The 21,687-nt window shown below is 36.9% G+C and overlaps 1 protein-coding gene and 1 long non-coding RNA gene across 2 annotated transcripts in view; one reads left to right on the top strand and one right to left on the bottom strand.

Annotated features, from left to right (window-relative positions):
* LOC143031927 (uncharacterized) overlaps positions 1–21,687 on the top strand; it is a 298,829-nt gene that overhangs the window by 52,501 nt on the left and 224,641 nt on the right. The gene's annotated exons all lie outside the window — the stretch shown is intronic.
* LOC143030841 (kunitz-like toxin PcKuz3) lies at positions 3,901–6,796 on the bottom strand. Its single transcript, XM_076194061.1, has 2 exons — positions 6,651–6,796; positions 3,901–4,773 (listed from the first exon to the last, which is right to left on the bottom strand). The coding sequence occupies exons 1-2, from the start codon at positions 6,709–6,711 to the stop codon at positions 4,538–4,540; spliced, it is 297 nt and encodes a 98-aa protein (XP_076050176.1). The 5' UTR covers positions 6,712–6,796; the 3' UTR covers positions 3,901–4,537.

Below are 21,687 nucleotides of genomic sequence, written 5' to 3' on the forward strand. Positions count from 1 at the left end.
TTTTGTAGTAAATTTAATTTTGAATAATAATTTATAAAACGTTTTTTCATCAGCCCCACCTCTACATCAAGGCATCCCACGGACCGTGCACAAGATCCAGATTACAAATTTCTGGATTCAACATAGTATTTTGGATCACATGTTGGACTCGTGATCGACAGCTCAGAGCTCGTATTTGACCGATCTATGGGTAATGCTGTGACCTTTCACGCACACACACACAACTCCCCGCCCACGAGAGTTGGAGTAACGACTCAAAGCGCAGCGATACTGACATAATTTCAGCCCTGGGCAGGATTCGAACCCGGACCGCTGTAGTGACAGGCGGGGACTCTGTAAACTGAGCCAACGAGTCGTGTGGATGAACGCCTGGGTTTGAAAATAAAAATTAATTCTCATATTTGCAAGGGTGCAAGTGTGGGAAATAAATAAACGAAATAAGTAAATTATAAAAGATAAACAAACACAAATTCAGTCTGTAAATAGCATTATTGTAAATGGGTTCGGAAAGAAAAGAAACGTCAATAACGTCATAACACCGTTCGAATCGTAGATGACACGGCATGACGTCATAAAAATGCGCCAATCATCTCAGTGACGTTTCAAATTTCAATTGACCATGCAACAGTCAACGTAATTTTCATAAATATAACTTATTCTAAAATAACAAAGACATATGAAAATATACTGGTTCTATAATTCTGAGAGATAATATAAATAAAATACTTCAAGGTAGTGGATATCTGCTAAAAGAAAAAATATATATATGACTCAGAATTGGCAGCGCAATTAATGTCCGTGCACTGATGGAATCCATCACCAAGCATATATTACGATATTACGATTTAATTGCATTTGCCGTAAATTATCATGATTCTGGGGCACCTGTGGGTGTGTAGACACACGCACACACACACACACACACGCGCGCGCGCGCACACACACACACACACTCACCAACAGTCCCAAACACTATAAGTCTGTATAAGCTCTCACCCAGAGACGTAATAATTGTCGATCACGAGTCCAATACGTGGTCCTAGACAAAGATAGCAAAGTACAGGACCTAAAACCTGTGTGCTATATTTGACCGCAAAGCTCCCACCCACACTGCTACAAACCAGTATAAACCAATACTAGCAAGTACTAACCAGTATAAACCAGTGCAACGCAGTATCAACCAGTACAACACAGTATCAACCAGTACAAAGCAGTATTAACCAGTACAAACTAGTATTAACTAGCACAAGCCAGCATTAATCAGAACAAACCTGTATTAACAGGTACAATCCGGTATTAACAAGTACAAAACAGTATTAACCAGTGCAAACTAGTATTAACCAGTATTAACAAGTACACAATCTCTCTGCACATGCTCTGTGGGACTAAGAGAAGAAACAAGAGATGTTACGAAGGAGAGACACTAGGAATATGGACATTTGACCCAAGGTTTTTAAAAACCCAGGGTATTTGAACAACTTGGACATTCGACCCAAGATGTATGAACGCAACCAACGTGGTCCACGGTGTGTAACCGAGGGAATTTGAACAATTTAGACATTTGATCCAGGGTGTTTCAAGAACCTGGGCATTTGACCCAGGATATATGAAGAACCTGGGCATTTGACCCAGGATATATGAAGAACCTGGGCATTTGACAAAGACATCTGACCCGAACACTCTAAACTCTCCCAGCACGTACATATGGCTCAGGCATCTCTGATGATAGTTTTCACCATTTACCCTAACACTGAGGTCAAGTTTATAGGTCTGTAGTTCTCTGGCTTCTCCACACCCTTTGTTAATAGCTAAATCACATTCAATTGGTAGGTCCCCAAATATGTTATACTTTTTGAAAATAACCTCGGATGGAACAATAATATCGTTTTTTATTTCTTTCCAGGATCTTGGATGCCGACCGTCAGGTTCTGGTAATTTATTAAATTTGAGCTTTTCTATACGTCCTCCAATCTTTTCTTTGGTTATATACAGAAAGTAAGTTTCCCCTTAATTCATCCCACGCTTCAGTGAAGGCCTCTCGCATACGAACATGGAACAGCTTTAAGCCATTAAACTCCGATGACAAGATTCTTTGTCATTTGGTCAAATAAAACAAAAAATCATAAAACACCAAAATGTTTGATCAAACACCAGAAAAATATGACGTCAGTCCTCGCTTCGCTCGCTCGTTGAGTACACTAGCTCCATAAAACCTGCAGAAGCTAAAACCAAAATAGTTCCTTTTGTAAAAAAAAAAAAAAAAATGTATACTGAAATTTTGAATTGGAAATACTTGTCGACAAAAATCGGCCTGGAGTATAGACCGTCGCCATGTATTTTTTTATATGCTTTGCAACTGTAAATAATCGATAATTTTAACGAAGAGTTTGATTATCCTACTTGACATTCTCAGAACCCTCTCGTGCGAACTGCCCAAGGCCACAACCTTTTTTTTTTTTTTTTTTTGTCGTAATAGGTTGGTCGTGACAGTGACCTTCCTTGTATCACCTTTGTCAAAGTCCATGACCGTTTTGAATACCTCTAATAGATCATGACCTTCAGTGAGACTGAGATACTCGTTAGGGTATCTCCCTCAGAAAAGATACCTCTTTAGTAGTGACACTTGGCTGAGAAGTATCATTAACGCCGCCAACACCCTGCTGGACACCAAAGAGTTGCTGAAGGGAAGACTTGACCTTCCCACCACCACCACCACCATAGGACCCGCCGTCTGCGGAAGTCATCATGAGCGGCTTGCACACCAGCAAGGCATGCTACACCAAGAAGACAAGGCACACAACATGAGCTCCTGCAACACGCGCTGATGTCGGTGGCTCAGGTCGACATTCTCGTCAGTGCCGTTTACAAGACGGTCGGCTCCGTTGTGACCCTACCCGGGGCACAACGGGAGCGGCGGTGGTCACCGAGGGAGAGCTCCTCCTCACTTGGTGGACACCAGACCATTCTTCTACCCTACAGACGGAACTGGTGGAGATCTGGCACGCACGCCTTGGAACACGCCAGGTACCGTTGTTACGCTTCTCCTGTTCCCTGGGAGATAGCGAACTTGGGTTGACACTAGCTAGGGGAAGAGCACAAACCAGTTGTAGACGTTCCGTTGTTCATTGAATGTGCTAGTGTGTGTGTGTGTATAATGATGTGGGAGTTCACTGTTGCTACTTGCCTTTTGTGACCTGATCCCAGGGCAGCTGTCTCAAGACTGTCTCCCTACTCTTTTCAACTTAGTGCACCACGATGCTGCTAAACCCCTCTCTCTAGGGTTAACATGATTGGCCCTGGGATCAATATTAAAGCACATTTGACCAATGATACTGCAGTAAGGGGACGCTGATGTCGTCAGAGGGCTGTCAACAGGGTCTTTTAGGAAAATGCCTTGGCTGTCAAAAATTAATTTTGTTTTTGTTTGCTCTGCTCGGGAAGGGGCCACCCACGCTATGCTAGTGTATCCTAAGTTTCTCACACCGTCATGGTGCTGCAGTGGTCATCCACATTGACTCGAGGTGGTCCCTACAGGCACTGCAAGAGCACACCACAACAGATAATGTGCGTCTCGCTACCTCCATACTGGCACACCCACAGCCTAGCTGCAGGGGGTCGACGGGTGCGGCTCAACTGAATCAATTGGTCTGTCATACCAATTAAGGTTGAAAAAAGACGAAACAGTTTGTAGTTGCACGAGGTCATTTTGATATAATATGTAATGTATAACAGAATCGTGCTATATCGTGCCAAGTACCTGCAAAGCTGGTCCTAATAAGTTGGCCGCCGCAAATTTCCAGTGGCTTCACTTTTGAAATGCTCAATCAAGTCTTTATTTTTTGAGATTAGTGGAAGGGAAAACGATCAAACTGATGTGCTGCGTGTTTATTTTTGTCATAATTATAATTATTATCATTATTATCACTATCCTTGCTATTATATATTCAATAACTTTATGAAAGAGAACAGACGTGGTACCATTGAGCGGCCAAAAACAATTGCATGTTGGGAATATCCAACATTCACTCCCGGATGTTTTTATAAAGAGACTCCACTCAGCTTGAACAGGCAGCGAGTAAACCGATGACGTCATCGATAAACTCCTTCCATACAGGTTGACATTCTTCTCGTCGGCCAAGGATATCAACCACAATAAAACAAAGGAAGAGCATCGACTCTGGGAATAAGACTTTATTCTCTCATGTAAATTTCTACCTCTCAGATTCGTACATACATTTAACAAACAAATCAAAATTAAGAAAAAATCGTAAACTATCAATTCTTTCAATTTAGGTATGATCAAAGATAAGTTTACATAAATGAATGTAAGGATGAAGACATTCTTTTTTTCAGTTTACACATAATTACTACGATGCTTTAACTAACTGTTATCTTGCCCAAAACACACCCCTACTACAGAAAAATATACAACCTCAAACAAGTCTGAAGGATTAGTATACAAAGCCAGAAATCAGCAGAGGCTAGTTAGTTATCTTAGCTCATCACACATGACTATTGAATGAGCGTCGCCCCTTCTTTAGCAGTCCTTTCTAGCTTTATTCTTTTGAGAACACTTCTTCTTTCCCACAGCACGTTTACAGATTTTCTCGCATTCTTTACGAGAATCAAATCTGTTAGTGTTGCCTGGGCAACCACCATACTGGAACTGTTCGCATTGCTTGGAGGTCTCGTTAAAGCCCCATCTGTAGAACAAGCCATCACATGGACCGGGGTCAAGATTCTGGCGACATCTATTTGGATCATCGTCTGAAGCTGGAAAAACAACAACAACATATTGTTAAATTTTGTAAGGGTGCAAGTATGAGAAATAAACAAATAAATCAAGGAAATAAGTAAGGGCATAACCAATAAACAAACACAATGTCCAAACAATATGTTTAGAAATCGAAAAGAAAAAAGACTGTATAACGCCATAAGTTTCTTTCGATTCATGACGTCATAGAAATGTGCCGATCGAATGACTCGAACATTGACATGTGTAAATTTCAATTGACGTAATGTTCGCAAACATTAATTATTCTAAAAGAACCAAGATACATATGCATATATACTGGTTCCATAATTCTGAGAGATCATATGAATAAAATTCTTTAAGGTAGTGGACATCTGTTATAAGAAAAAAAGAAAATTATAACTCACAATTGGCAATGCAATTAATGTCCGTTCACTGTTGGAATACATCGTCACAAAAGCATATGTTTCACTTCAATTGCCTTTGCCAAGACACATTTACACACACACACACACACACACACACTAACAGACCCAAACACTATCAGTCTGTAGGAGCTCTCACCCTGAGATGTAATAACTGTCGATGATGAGTTCAATAGACAAAGATAGTAGAGCATAGGTTCTAAAAACTGTGCTATATTTGGGTGCAAATCATCCATCCATACAACTTACTAGGAAGTAATAACCAGTATAAATCAGTACAAAGCAGCATAAATCAGTATTAACCAGTATAAACCAATATTAAGCAGTCCCAACCAGTATTAAGCAATAAAAACCAGCTTTAACCAGTACAATCCAGTATTAACAAGTACACATGCTCTTGGGGACTAGGAGAAGAAACAAGAGATGTTACGAAGGAGAGACACTAGGAATATGGACATTTGACCCAAGGTGTTAAAATTGACCCAGGGTATTTGAACAGCTTGGACATTTGATCTAAGGTGTATGAACGCAGCCAACGTGGTCCTTGGATTGAGGATAAGTTTATTCTAGGTCTGTAGCTCTCTGGCTTCCTTTTGTCACTTGTCATTAAACTGAGGGTACCATTAGATAATTTCCATTCATTTGGTGCGTCCTCAAATAGGTTATACTTTTTGAAAATAACTTCTAATGGAACAATAATATATATATTTTTTTTATTTCCTGCAGGCTCTTGGATACCGACCGTCAGATCAGGTCCTGAAGTCTGATCAACTTTGAGTTTCTCGATAAATCTTCGATTTTTTTTTTCTTTCGCTTCAGTTAAGGCCTCCCGCAGACGAAGATAGAGGAACAACTTTAAAATATCAAACATACCTCCATTTGAATATTCAAGTTGACTGTCGATTAGCGATTGATTAGTGTATCAATGTATTTCCTTATAACCCTTTTTCTCCTCTATAGAGTGATTTATTTTCCCACAAGATGAAGATTCGCATTAAAAAAGTGCCGAGTTTCACTAATTAGTACTTGTTCGTGTACGACAAATGACCTTCTCACAATAAAGACAAAACGCTGGGGAAGACTCAGCTAAAGATAAGGGATGATCTGGAGACGGCAACACTCATGTTCATTTGCAACTCACCACCTGCACACATTTTTTCTTTTTTTAATCTACGAAGAACGAACGCACAAAATAATGTTTACGTTATATACAAATTCTATTGGTGGTGGACGGGAAAGGGACGTCAATTGGTTTGATTTTCAAATTCACAATCTAAAGAACATACTCGAATTCTTATATACTAAGGGGAATGTACACTTTAACGCTCTCCCTCCCTCATGCACGCACTCACTAGGACAGTCGCAGGCGAGCAAGGGGAGATTAAATTTAATTCCCCTTACCCTTCCCTTTCGGATTTCAAATTAAGATTCTAGTTTATTTGTAAACCATGCGATTGTTAGATTCTACTTACGTGGCTTCCTGGCAGCGCAACACAATGCCAAGGCCAATGTAATGACGAGGGAGACCCGCATCCTGGCAAGCTAGCTATCCGACAGCTTGGTGAAGGGTAAGTGTTACTGTTGGTAGGCTGTGGACGAGTGAAGGTGCCAACGTCCCGCCACGTTTAAGAGCAGCAGCCCGTCGTAGATTGCCAGATACCCTTTGCCACCTCATTTTCTATTTAATCATTCCACAAAGACAACTTTCGAGTCATGTATCTGTTTTCATAAACTTCACTAAAATAATGATTATTAGTGCCACAACACTGGTTTATAAACATTTGCGCATACGGATGTATTGGACAGAGGAAATAAGATTTTGAAATCAACCTTATCGTACCTTGACAAACACCACTGTCACAGACGTCATAATCTTTAATTAAAGGTGGAGAAAAATAGGAATAAGGACTATGTCGACAATTTGTTTCATACAGGGTGATCATAAACTCAATGGATAAAACTCAAATTATATATATTCTTTGTTTAGCACATTATTTGATTTTTTTGTCTAAGTTTTTAGGGGTGTCATCTTTAACGTTGGCAGTTGGATTTCTTGGAAACAATCTTTGATAGTCGGGGGATAGAATTTAAAAGAAACTTTGTCTCTTTTCTCGCGTGGGACCTGAACTTGTCACTTCAGTAGCACAGCCATTTAATCTGTATTATGTTGAAGACAATAGTTTCATAAAATCTGGAGAAGCTAAAACCAAAATAGTTCCTTCTTGAACCACAAAACATGAGAGTGAAAAAAAAAGGGAATGAATAAGACCAGTTGCAAACACAACATATCACTCACAGACTTGTAGGGAATTTCTTGTTTTATACCGAAATTTTCAATTGGAAAAAATTGTCGACAAAAAATTGGCCTGGAGTATAGACCGCTGTCGCGTGACGTCAGGGGTCACGTGATTTATTTTCATGCCGCCATATTGAAAGACAAACCACAAGCGAGGCGAATGTAAAAGTTTTAGTTTCAAGGTCAACGGAGAATTTCTTTAATTTCTTTATTTCTAATTCTTTCATGTATGAAAATATAACTTAGAGGAAGTTAGAACACTAAAATTCACGTTTCTAGCATTCAATAGTTTTAATTTCATCCAAATAGGATGATCTTAAAAGTGCCTGATAACAGACTAACTTCTCAATGTCGTAGTTACATTTTCCACCGCTACGTGGAGGAGAGTGACGACTGTCAATTTACTTTGAAGGAATTGCTAGATGTGATGCATCACGATCAATCCTGCAAGATAAGTGCAAACTATCTGAAAACCAAATTACAGCAAAAGTACGGAAGTGGTGTAATCATAGCCAGCCTCCCCCCCCCCCAAAAAAAAAAAAAACAGCCATTGAAGGAGGACATCAAGTCAAAGGTCAAATGCGACTCCTGCAACTATCCTTCTCCTGAAGGATTCTTTGACGATGTCGAAAACAACGTACCTGATTCCCTTCATGTTTTGTTACGCGAATTAATTGAAAAAGGGAGGAAATGGAGATATTGACAACAAACACAGGGAATGCACTGCCATAGCTCATTCAGTCCTACAACAAAGAGTGCGCCAGAGGAAATCGTCAAGAAGGTCACACTTTGAGTGTAAGAAATTAAAAACCTGACAAAGAAGAGAGATATTCGTGGATTAGGCGCCAAGGGGATATTATATAAAAAAAAAAAGAGAAAAACGTGCCTACATACTCCATCTCATAGGTGGTGTGGAAAAAAGTACCAATATTACATAATGCACTCGCAAAACTTTGATACATCTATGAAACTATCACTTGTAGAGTTGAAATACATATAACATTTCTGTAGAGATTGTATGAGCTATGATAATGTCTTTGATAGTCATTTTCATCAAACTAACCGTCTTCATAAAACAAATTATAAACTGTCCATGTCCATGTTTTTAAGGGCGTCGTCGCCTTTAACGTTGGTACTGTAGACGATGGATATCTGGGAAACAGTATTTACTAGTCGGAGGATAGATCTTAGAAGCAATCTTTCTCTTTTCTTGCGTGGCTCCTGAACTTTTCACTTTGGTAGGACAAACGTTCAATCCGTATTCTGTTGAGTACACTAGGCCCATAAAACCTGGAGAAGCTAAAGCCAAAATAGTTCTTTCTGTAAAAAAAAAAAAAAAATGTATACTGAAATTTTGAATTGGAAATACTTGTCGACAAAAATCGGCCTGGAGTATAGACCGTCGCCGCGTGACGTCAGGAGTCACGTGATTTATTTTCATGCCACCATATTGAGAGACAAACCACCAGCGAGGAGGAGGAGGAGGATACAGAATATTAAACTTTTAGCTTTCATTAAGGCCCATGCTGTTTTGTCCTGGTTTGTATCACTTAAACAAAGAATTCGATTCAACAACATCGGAGCTTTGTTACGTGACAATTTGGAATGTATTTTGATCCTTTTAACCCATTAAACTCCGATGACAAGATGTCTTGTCATTTGGTCAAATAAAACAAAAAATCATAAAACACCAAAATGTTTGATCAAACACCAGAAAAATATGACGTCAATCCTCGCTTCGCTCGCAGCGAAGCGAGGACTGACGTCCTATTTTTCTGGTGTTTGATCAAACATTTTGGTGTTTTATGATTTTTTGTTTTATTTGACCAAATGACAAGACATCTTGTCATCGGAGTTTAATGGGTTAATGGCCTCGTGCGTATGGAAAACAGAAGATCATCAGTATCAGTAGATCGATCTGTCTAAAACAGGCAGTGTCGCAGAACTAGATTTGTTCAATATGTGGTCACTTGAACCATGACGATCCTGAATCTGAAAACAGCTAATTTGACCAAACGTACCCTAACCTTCTTTGAGAAGAAAAAGAAAGGCACGGGGACAAAGAAATACAACACAAAAACAAACGAGATAGAATAGAATAAGGTAAGATAAAATTGAATGAAATAGAAATAAAACAAGATAGAACAAAAATAAGTTAAACTAAACGAAATAAAACAACATAAAAATGAAATAAAACATGGCGTTTCTCGAAAGTACTGTACATGTATCGAAGTACCCGAAGCGTTGGAGAACTATTTCATCTTTTATTGAATTGCCTGCAGCACGTCACTGGACGCTTAATCAATTTTGTAAAGAAATACGAATAATTACGTCGTTCATATTTTAATGAACGAATAAGTGAAGAGATATACTAACTATATAGATAAATAAATAATTGAATAAATGGATAGTAAATAAATCGATAAATAAATAGATGAAGAGAGAAATAGATAAACAAACATACACCTAAATAAATAGAGAAATAACAAAAAGATAGATAGATAAGCAAATTAATAGATATGCAAATCAATAAATAGGTACATAAATAATCAATACACAGATGAATGAATAAACAAACAAACAGATAAAGAGAAAAATAGACAGAGAAATATGCATTCAGAAACAAATACACACACACACACACACAAACACACACACACACACACACACACACACACACACACACACACACACACACACACACACACACACACACACACACACACACACATCTATATATATATATATGTATATATATATATGTATGTATGTATGTATATATGTATGTATATACATATACACACACACACACATATATATATATATACATATATATATATATACATATATATGTACATATATATATATATATATATATATTTGAATATCTGGGGAGCAGATTCTCTTGTAGGCATGCATTATCAAAATCGACAGCATTAGTGAGGTTGTTAATCTTCTTATGGGTATTCTCCAGCTTTCTAACCAATACTCTGCCATTTGGAGGGTGGGCATAAACCAAGTTCCCAAAATGATTCATTTATACACCTTTTCGTCTGACAAAGAGACCAAACGTTCAAAAAATTAATCATTTTGGCAACCTGGTCTATGCCCACTCTCCAAATGGCAGAGTATTGGTTAGAAAGCTGGAGAATACCCATAAGGAGATCAACAACCTCCTTAATGCTGTCGATTTTAATAATGTATGCATACATATATATATATATATATATATATATATATATATATATATGTATACATATATATACATATATACATATATATATATATATATATATATATATATATATATCACTCCGCATACGACGCCAACCTGATTCCATTTTCGTTACTTTCCCGGTGTAAACATTCATTGCCTATTGATGGTGCGAAGGCTTCAGTTTCCTTTCCAACTTTCGCATCATGTCTCCAAGGATTGTGAGGTACTTCTCGGACTTGGACTACCCTGGACACCAAAGAGTTGCTGAAGGGAAGACTTGACCTTCCCACCACCACCACCACCACCATAGGACCCGCCGTCTGCGGAAGTCATCGTGAGCGGCTTGCACACCAGCAAGGCATGATACACCAAGAAGACAAGGCACACAACATGAGCTCCTGCAGCACGCGCTGATGTCGGTGGCTCAGGTCGACATTCTCGTCAGTGCCGTTTACTTCAAGACGGTCGGCTCCGTTGTGACCCTACCCGGGGCACAACGGGAGCGGCGGTGGTCACCGAGGGAGAGCTCCTCCTCACTTGGTGGACAACCACACCATTGTTGTACCCATTGTTTTCTCAGAATGTTTTGCTCAGTGTTGACATGAAAACCATTTTCAAATTTCATCGTCCTTTCTATACTAAAAAGAAAAAAAAAATCTCTACACGTGTTTAAGGATTTTCTCAGAATGTTTCGCTCAGTGTTATTCTGAACACATTTTTCAAAATTCATCCTATTTTCTATACTTAAAAAAATTCTCTCCATGTATTTAAGAATTTCTCAGAATATTTCGTTCAGTGTTAATATGAACAGAATTATCAGAATGTTTCGCTCAGTGTTAAAATGAACACAATTGTCAAAATTTATCGTATTTTCTATACGAATATTTTTCATATTTTCTCTACAAGTGTTTAAGGATTTTCTCAGAATTTTCGCTTAGTGTTAATATGAACACAATTGTCAAAAACCATCTTTTTTTATATCTTTAAAGCATTTTTCTGTGCACGTGTCTAAGAATGTTTCGTTCAGTGTTAATATGAATACTTTTCAAAATTCATCGTCTTTTATATATTTAAAAAAAAATCTCTAGATTTTCTCAGAACGTTTCGGTCAGTGTTGATATAAAAAAAATCAAAATTCATCGTCTCTTCTATATTAAAAAAAAAAAATCTCTACACGTGTTTAAGGATTTTCTCAGAATGTTTCGCTCAGTGTACTATGAACATAATTGTCAAAATTCATCGTATTTTCCATATTTAAAAAAATATCTCCACGTGTTAAGGATTTTCTCAGAATATTTCGTTCAGTGTTAATATAAACACAATTGCCAGAATGTTTCGCTCACTGTTAGAATGAACATAATTGTCAAAATTTATCGTATTTCCCATACGACTATTTTTCATATTAAGGATTTTCTCAGAATGTTTCGCTCAGTGTTAATATGAACACAATTGTCAAAAATAATCTTTATAGTATTTTTCTCTCCACATCTTTAAGGGTTTTCTCAGAATGCTTAGTTCAGTGTTAATATGAACACTTTTCAAAATTCATCGTCTTTTCTATATTTTTAAGAATTTTTTCTCTAGGTTTTCTCAGAATGTTTCGGTCTATATTAATATGAAAATTTTCAAAATTCATCGTTTTTTATATAAAAAAATTCTCTACCCGTCTTTAAGGATTTTCTCGTAATGTTTCGCTCAGTGTTAATATGAACACAATTGTCAAAATTCATTGTCTTTTCTATATTTCTAAAACATTTTTCTCTCCGCGTGTTTAAGGATTTTATCAGAATGTTTCGTTCAGTGTTAATATGAACACAATTGTCAGAATGTTTCGCTCAGTGTTAAAATTAACATATTTGTCAAAATTTATCGACTTTCAATAAGAGTATTTTTCATATTTTCCCTACAAGTGATTAAGGGTTTTCTAAGAATGTTTCACTCAGTGTTAATGTGAACACAATTGTCAATAATTATCTTTAAAACATTTTTCTCTCCTAGGTTTTCTCAGAATGTTTCGTTCAGTGTTAATATAAACTTTTCAAAGTTCATCGTCTTTTCTATATTTTTAAAAAGTTTTTCTCTAGGTTTTCTCAGAATGTTTCGGTCAGTGTTAATATGAAATCACTTTTCAAAATTCGTCGTCCTCTTCTATATTAAAAACTCTACACTTGTTTAAGGATTTCCTCAGAATGTTTTGCTCAGTGATAATATGAAAAAAAAAAATCAAAATTCATCGTCTTATCTATATTGAAAAAATCTCTACACGTGTCTAAGGATTTTCTCAGAAGGTTTCGCTCAGTGATAATATGAACACAATTGTCAAAATTCATCGTATTTTCTATATTTGAAAAATCGTATTTTCTCAGAATGTTTCGTGTAGTGTTAATATGAACACAATTGTCAGAATGTTTTGCTCAGTGTTAAAATGCACATGATTGTAAAAAGTTATCGTATTTTCTATATGCCTATTATTCATATTCTCGCTACAAATGTTTAAGGATTTTCTCAGAATGTTTCGCTCAGTGTTAATATGAACACAATTGTTAAAAATCCTCTTTCCATTTTTCTCTCCACGTGTTTAAGGGTTTTCTTAGAATGTTTCGTTCAGTGTTAATATGAACACTTTTCAAAATTCATCGTCTTTTCTATATTCTTAAAATATTTTTCTTTAGGTTTTCTCAGAATGTTTCGCTCAGTGTTTATATAGAAAAAAATCAAAATTCATCGTCTTTTCCATAGTTAAGAAAAAATTCTACACGTGTTTAAGGATTTTCTCAGAATGTTTCGCTCAGTGTACCTATGAACACAATTGTCAAAATTCATCGTATTTTCCATATCTTTAAAACTTTTTCTCTCCACGTCTATAAGAATTTTCTCAGAATGTTTCGTTCAGTGTTAATATGAACACAATTATCAGAATGTTTCGCTCAGTGTTGGAATGAACATAATTGTCAAAAATTATCGTATTTCCCATACGAATATTTTTCTTATTTTCTCTACAAGTGTTTAAGGATTTTCTCAGAATGTTTCTCTCAGTGTTAATATGAACACAATTGTCAAAAATTATCTTTCAAATCTTTAAAGCATTTTTCTCCCCACGTGTCAGAATGCTTCGTTCAGTGTTAATATGAACACTTTTCAAAGTTCATCGTCTTTTCTATATTTTGAAAGTTTTTTCTCCAGGTCTTAGAATGTTTTGCTCAGTGTTAGTATGAAAATTTTCCAAATTCATCGTCTTTTCTATATTAAACAAAATTGTCTACACGGATTTCCTCAGAATGTAACAGAGAATTTTTCGCTCAGTGTTAATATGAATACAATTGTCAAAATTCATCGCATTTTCTTTATTAAAAAAAAATCTCACCACGTGTTTAAGAATTTTCCCTGAATGTTTCGTTCAATCTCAATATGAACATAATTGTCACAATGTTTCGCTCAGTGTTAAAAATGAACATAATTGTCAAAATCTATCGTTTTTTCTATACGAGTATTTTTCATATTTTCTCCACAAGTGTTTAAGGATTTTCTCAGAATGTTTTGCTCAGTGAACACAATTGTCAAAAATCATCTTTTATCTCTAAAGCATTTTTCTCCCCATGTGTTTAAGGGATTTCTCAGAATGTTTCGTTCAGTGTCAATTATTCATCGTCTTTTCTTTATTTTCAAAACATTCATCATCTTTTCTATATTTTTAAAACTTTTTCTCTCTACGAATTTTCTCAGAATGTTTCGTTCAACAATTGTCAAAATTCATCGTCTTTTCTAAACTTTAAAACGTTTCTGTACATTTATACAAGGATCTTCTCAGATTGTTTCGCTCAGTTTTAATAAGAATACAATTGTCAAAATTCATCGTCTTTTCTATATTCTTAAAACATTTTTCTCTCCACGTGCGCTTTCTTAGAATTTTTCGTTCAGTGTTACGTGCTGAACTGAAAATTTCGGTCATGATACCATGACATCTTGAGTTCCCTTTTATATCGTCACTAGGAAAAAAAATCGATTTTCATCTTTACACTAGGCAAAAATACCGTTGATTTCCATCTTCACACTAAACAAAGATACCGTCGATATCCATCTTCACACTAGGCAAAAATAACGTTAATTTCCATGTTCACACTGGGCAAGACTGCCGTTGATTTTCATCTTCACACGAGGCAAAAATACCGTTGATTTTCTCCTTCATACTAGGCAAAAATGACGTCGATTTCCATCTACATAGCAAAATTATCGTCGATTTTCATGTACACGCTAGGCAAAAATGACGTCAATTTCCATATTCACACTAGACAAAAATGCCGTCGATTTTGGTTTCCTATGTCGATGTCTTCCTTCACATTTGACAGAAAATTCGTATATTTTTTGTTCTATTCCCGTCTTATAAAAAAAAAAAAAAATCAATCGCTGCCCTTGACGTCACGTCGCATGCACAAAAGACAACAAACCCGAAGACGACAAACAATTATCATAAAATTCAAAATTAACTTATTCCTTCCCCTCTCTTTTCTTTTTATTTAATTTTATCAACCAATCTATGTCTTCGTTATTCAATTTTCTTTTATTTATTTTTTTTATCTGCCAATCTCTGCCCGTGACGTCACGGCGCATGCGCTATAGACAACAACAACAAACCTGAAGACGACAAACGATTAACGTAAAATTCAAAATTAACTAATTCTTTCTTCTTCTTTTCTCTCTTCTCTTCTTATTCTCTCTTATCTCTTCTTTTTCTCTCTTTTCTTCGCTATCTAATTTTTTTTTTTATCTACCAATCTCTGCCCATGACGTCATGGCGCATGTGCAAAAGACAACAAACCCGAAAACGACCAACGGTTCTTTGAAAATTAATTCTTTCTCCTTGTTTTCTTTCTCTCTTTTCTTTATTATCTAAAATATGTTTTATCTTTTTATCTATGAACCTATATTTTTGTTATTTGATTTTCTTTTTTTCTATATTTTTATCTACCAATCTCTGCCCATGACGTCACGGCGCATGCGCAAAAGACAACAACAAACCTGAAGACGACAAACGATTAACGTAAAATTCAAAATTAAATAATTCTTTCTTCTTTTCTTTCTCTCTTTCTCTCTTTTCTTCGTTATTTAATTTTCTTCCTTTTTTATCTTTTTTATCTACCAATCTCTGCCCATGACGTCACGGCGCATGCGCAAAAGACAACAAACCCGAAGACGACCAACGATTAATTCTTTGAAAATTAATTCTTTCTCCTTGTTTTCTTTCTCTTTTTTCTTTGTTATTTAATTTTCTATTTTATCTTTTTTATCTATGAACCTATATTTTCGTTATTTAATTTTCTTTTTTATCTTTTTTATCTACCAATCTCTGCCCATGACGTCACGGCGCATGCGCAAAAGACAACAACAAACCTGAAGACGACAAACGATTTCAAAATTAATTCATTCTTTCTTCTTCTTTTCTTTATCTCTTTTCTTCGTTATTTGATTTTCTTCTTTTTATCTTTTTTTTATCTACCAATCTTTTCCCATGACGTCACGGCGCATGCGCAAAAGACAACAAACCCGAAGACGACCAACGATTAATTCTTTGAAAATTAATTCTTTCTCCTTGTTCTCTTTCTCTCTTTTCTTTTTTATTTAATGTTATGTTTTATCTCTTTTATCTGTTAATCTATTTCTTCGTTATTCAATTTTGTTTTTGTTTATCTTTTTTATCTACCAGTCTCGGCCCATGACGTCATGACGCATGCACTAAAGACAACAACAACAAACCTGAAGACGACAAATGATTAACGTAAAATTAAAAATTAACTAATTCTTTCTCCTTGTTTTCTTTCTCTCTTTCGCTCTTTTCTATGCTATTTAATTTTCTTTTCTTTTTTATCTACCAGTCTCTGCTCATGACGTCACGGCGCATGTGCAAAAGACAACAAACTCGAAGACGACCAACGATTAATTCTTTGACAACTAATTCTCTCCTTGCTTTTTTCTCTCGTTTCTTTGTTATTTAATGTTATATTTTATCTTTTTATTTTCTTCGTTATTTATATTTTTATCTACTAATGTCTGCCAATGACGTCACGGCGCATGCGCGTCCTATGTAAAAAAAAAAAAAAAAAAAAAAAAAAAAAATCCTTCAACGGGGCAGAAATACCATCCCATCGACTTCCTTCGCACACGACAAAAATACACTCGATATATATTTTTTTTTTTCACAAAAACCCGTAAAGGTGTTTTGTCCCTTGAGAATATAAATAAATAAATAAAAAACAGAAATACAAATAGAATCAATAAAGAAAAACTAAAGGAATATATAAAAACCAAAACACATAAAACGCAATATTTAAATGAGTAAATAAATAAATAGATAAAACTATTAAAAAAAAAAAAAAAAAAATCCCCTTGCACTGCCGTATTCATGCGCATTTTTACATGATTTTTTTTTTTTTAGCTTAGGGAGCATAATCATTACTTCATTTAGTTTTTGTCTTGCCAAAACGGTGCTTACTATCTAATTGATATAGTAAAAAATTGCCATGCTTATGCATACTGTTGTTTTGGAGAAATAATGCGAAATATTATAATAATTTGAGTGAAAATGGGCTATTGGCAACTCGACGACAGTGCTGGAATATGATTGGCTAAATTATGTCGTCATACTGAATTTAGATTTTGACTAATTTCGAGGGGAATATGCCGTTGAAAAATGAACATGCCTGTTTTGAATTATATATATATATATATATATGTATATATATATATAATATATATATATATATATATATATACATGAGAGTAATTCGCTAATAGCAGCGACATCAAACCGATATTTTTTTTTGTGACAATTGCATGCAGGATTCGAACCCGCTGTACTCGGCCATCCGTAAATTACCTTCCCAGTGCCCTAACCACTAGACCACAGAGGCTATAAAGTCCTTGAGACCTGGAATCGAACTGATTCCCGAGGGAAGGAAGATCACTTATTACGGCGATCCGAAATTCCTGTTTTACTCAAGGACCAGCCCACCAGTGGTATGGGGTAAGGACCGGGACGAACCCCTTTCACGCTTATCGCCATTGTAACTATGAGAGTAATTCGCTAATAGCAGCGACATCAAACCGATAATTTTTTTGTGACAGTTGCATGCAGGATTCGAACCCGCTGTACTCGGCCATCCGTAAATTACCTTCCCAGTGCCCTAACCACTAGACTACAGAGGCTATAAAATCCTTGAAACCTGGAATCGAACTGATTCCCGAGGGAAGGAAGATCACTTATTACGGTGATCCGAAATTCCTGTTTTACTCAAGGACCAGCCCACCAGTGGTATGGGGTAAGGACTCTTATAGCCTCTGTGGTCTAGTGGTTAGGGTACTGGGAAGGTAATTTACGGATGGCCAAGTACAGCGGGTTCGAATCCTGCATGCAACTGTCACAAAAAATTATATATATATATCTATACATATATATATATATATGTATTATATATATATATATATATATATATATATATACATGTGTATTCACCTCGGATCTGCTGCAGTCTCTGTCGAGACAGCCAGACACCACCCTACGGCAGTGAGCTCAGAGCTCATTATTTGCCGATCTCTGGGTAGGTCTGAGACCACTCACACACCACACACCGGGACAGCAAGGTCACAACTCCTTGACTAACGTCCCGTACCTACTCACTGCTAGGTGAACAGGGGTTACACGTGTGTGTGTGTGTATGTGTCTGTGTGTGTGTGTGTGTGTGTGTGTGTGTGTGTGTGTGTGTGTGTGTGTATGTGTGTCCGTGTGTGTGTGTGTGTGTGTGTGTGTGTGTGTGTGTGTGTGTGTGTGTGTGTGTGTGTGTGTGTGTGTGTGTGTGTGTGTGTGTGTGCGTGTGTGTGAGTGTATATATATATATATATATATGCAAAGTAGACCACTTGGAAAAAGAAACTAACGAAGCAGAGCGCTTTCGTATATTACATCTTCAGATGTAATATACGAAAGCGCTCTGCTTCGTTAGTTTCTTTTTCCAAGTGGTCTACTTTGCATAAGTGAACACACGTACCCGTGTTCTTATTAGCATATATATATATATATATATATATATATATATGTGTGTGTGTGTGTGTGTGTGTGTGTGTGTGTGTGTGTGTGTGTGTGTGTGTGTGTGTGTGTGTTTATATATATATATTTATAATTATATATATATATATATATATATATACATATATATATCACCCCTATCCTCCCGAAATAATGATAAATTGTGAAAATGAAACGTCAGGACCCGATACTCATGAATAAATATTCATATCAATACCTTTCCATCAAATTAAGTATTTCCCTGTAATACGTTATGATACTGCAGAACACGACAAAGAAATGATAATGGAATATTAGACGGAAAAGTAAAGAGAGGAAACGAAACGAAATGAGGGGTTGAAAGGAGGGGCGGCTTTCAGCGACTACAGCACTATCTCCCTCATCCTTGGATACAGTACCTACCATCTGGAGAGAGAGAGAGGAGAAAGCGCATCTGTCTCTCTAGCACACATTTCAACGGCAAATGATTGGAGATCAGCTAAAGAGATGCTAGATGGTGACGTATAGATTCATGAATTGATTTTACATTTTCAAATCATAAATATAAAGAAATACACCTTTAGAATATATAATTTCCAATACAATAAGAATTAGTAAAAGGTGAAAATGATAACTTCCAATACAGTAATAACTACTGCCATCCCTTTCTAGTAGGGGTATGAATTACAATTCATAACAATGCAAATAACATACTACATTATATCATGAAGGAAATAATACAGACAGACGAGAAATTAAAAATTTTCAACACATCAAAACTGATAATAAATGAGTGAAAACTAGAATGAAATTATGATTATAGACCAAACAAATAATTTTCATTATAGTGACAACTCCTTTAGACCATAAGATCATTTAGCAAGTGGACAGCAGGAATATATGATACCTCATAAATAATGCGGAATGAGATGAGAAAGGAAAGAGAAGTGAAGGGAGAGGATAGTAAAGGGGTGAGGAGAGGAAAGCAAAGGAAGGACAGGCGTACATGTCTGAAGAAAAGAGAAATGCAACAACAGATTTAGGAAGGAAAGCTAGTGTGGAGAAAGAGGTGGGGGGGTAAACTTTAGTCAGCACCACATTCAATACAAGTACACATTTTACAAATGGAATGATGCGTCATTTGGCGTGTAGCCACAAAGCATATTTCTTTTTCAGTACTCTAGCGCTCAATAGGTTCGAAGAGTGTGGTACTGCGTATAGTATTTCCCTGGGCAGAGTGCTACATTGCACTCCTTACAATGGTAAGATGTTGATTTTCTTTTCCTTGGTCGCAGGATGGTGTTCATACAAACGTGGCAATCCCTCTGTCTTTTTATGCGTTTTATTGAGGCAGTAGGTGCTGGGGGTGAGAGAAGTTTCAGGCAGTGCCTCTGTACCCATGCTGTACAGGCATGTTTTGAAGTAGCGAGTGGCGGCCTGGGTGTGATGAACTTTGTTCTCCGTACTTTTCCAGCAATTGGTACGACACTGCATACGTGAATTTCTTCAGAGACGTTGGTCTGTTGCCACTCCTTAACAGGCTGAGGTTATAGGCATTGAGCATAGTTTTCCTCGCACATTCCACAAAGCTGACCATCATGTCGGCCTTGTCAACAAGACGCATATTTGCCGTGTAGTCAATCACAAGGTCTGGTTTCTTTATTACTTCACCTGTCCTATAATTCACCTTCCCTGTAGTCATCATTTTTCCGGTATGCAGAGTTGACAGCATAATGACTTGACGCTTGTCATGCCACTGCATTGCCATGACCTTTCCCCACTTTTGAATGTTGTGGTCCCCACTTCTAGTTTTGTGTGCCTTGAAAAGTGGAGGCATGTGTTTTCGTGTCTTTCGAGCTGTACCACAGGATCCTCCTACCCCTTTGTCGTGCAGAAACGCGACAAATCTGGGCTTCAGTAATAGGAGGAGTCTGTATACAAGACGTGGCCTTTCTCCATGTATGGTGCAAGCTGAGTTTTTTTTTTTTTTTTTTAATAATGCTCCCGGTGCTTCCGTTAGAGTCATTTCGATTGTAATCAATGTTGGTACCTGTGTATGGGATCATGTCCACTACAATACCAGTCTCACAATCACACAAGACAATCACACAATTTTATTCCAAATTGGTTCCATTTCGTCTGCATATACTGCTTGAAAATAAGACGCCCCTAGAGTAGCACAAGCGATTCGTCTATTACCAGCTTGCAGAAGGGTTTGAAAAATCGGCTGTACCGTTCCTTTATCATCATAAACACGTCACGCATCTTCCACATGCGGTCGTCTGGTCGAGGTTGTGTATTCATGGCAAAATAGCAACTGATATCAGCGGCATCCAGCATGAGGCAGTACGCTGGTTTTCGGCGGGCACTTTTCTAATCGTTAAATTCGGAGAGGAATGCGACACAACGTCTAGGCAGAGTTGAGGCACATCACACCCACTAGTCTACATAGCAGAACACACACACCAAGAAACATTAAAACTAACCCAAAGCCCTTTATTACGCACAGATACTCTCTTGTCATTTGGTCAAATAAAACAAAAAATCATAATCATATCACTCACCGCTCCATTAACACACTGAAAGACAACACACTGCTGCATGCCAGACCCCCTGATATCCACCCTTCTGAATCCTCTCTCCCACGAAAGGACAGAGTCCACTTGGCCAGACTGCGATGCGGTCACCACCCAGCACTTCTAAGCTACCAGAAGAGGCTGGACGACCGTGTTGTGAACAGCTGCCCAGGATGTAACACTTCACCCCATACCATACAACACATAATGGAAGACTGCATTATACACAATCATGCACGCAAACAACACAACATACACTCTATAAAGGATTTGTGGGAAAACCCAGTTTCGGCTGTGGCCTTCCTTGGGGAGACGGGACTGCTCGGACAGACAGTCTAGGGAACGACAACAACAACAACAACGT

This window comes from Oratosquilla oratoria, chromosome 12 (assembly GCF_046742065.1).
Source record: "Oratosquilla oratoria isolate Oo_2021 chromosome 12, ASM4674206v1, whole genome shotgun sequence".
NCBI lineage: Eukaryota > Metazoa > Arthropoda > Malacostraca > Stomatopoda > Squillidae > Oratosquilla > Oratosquilla oratoria.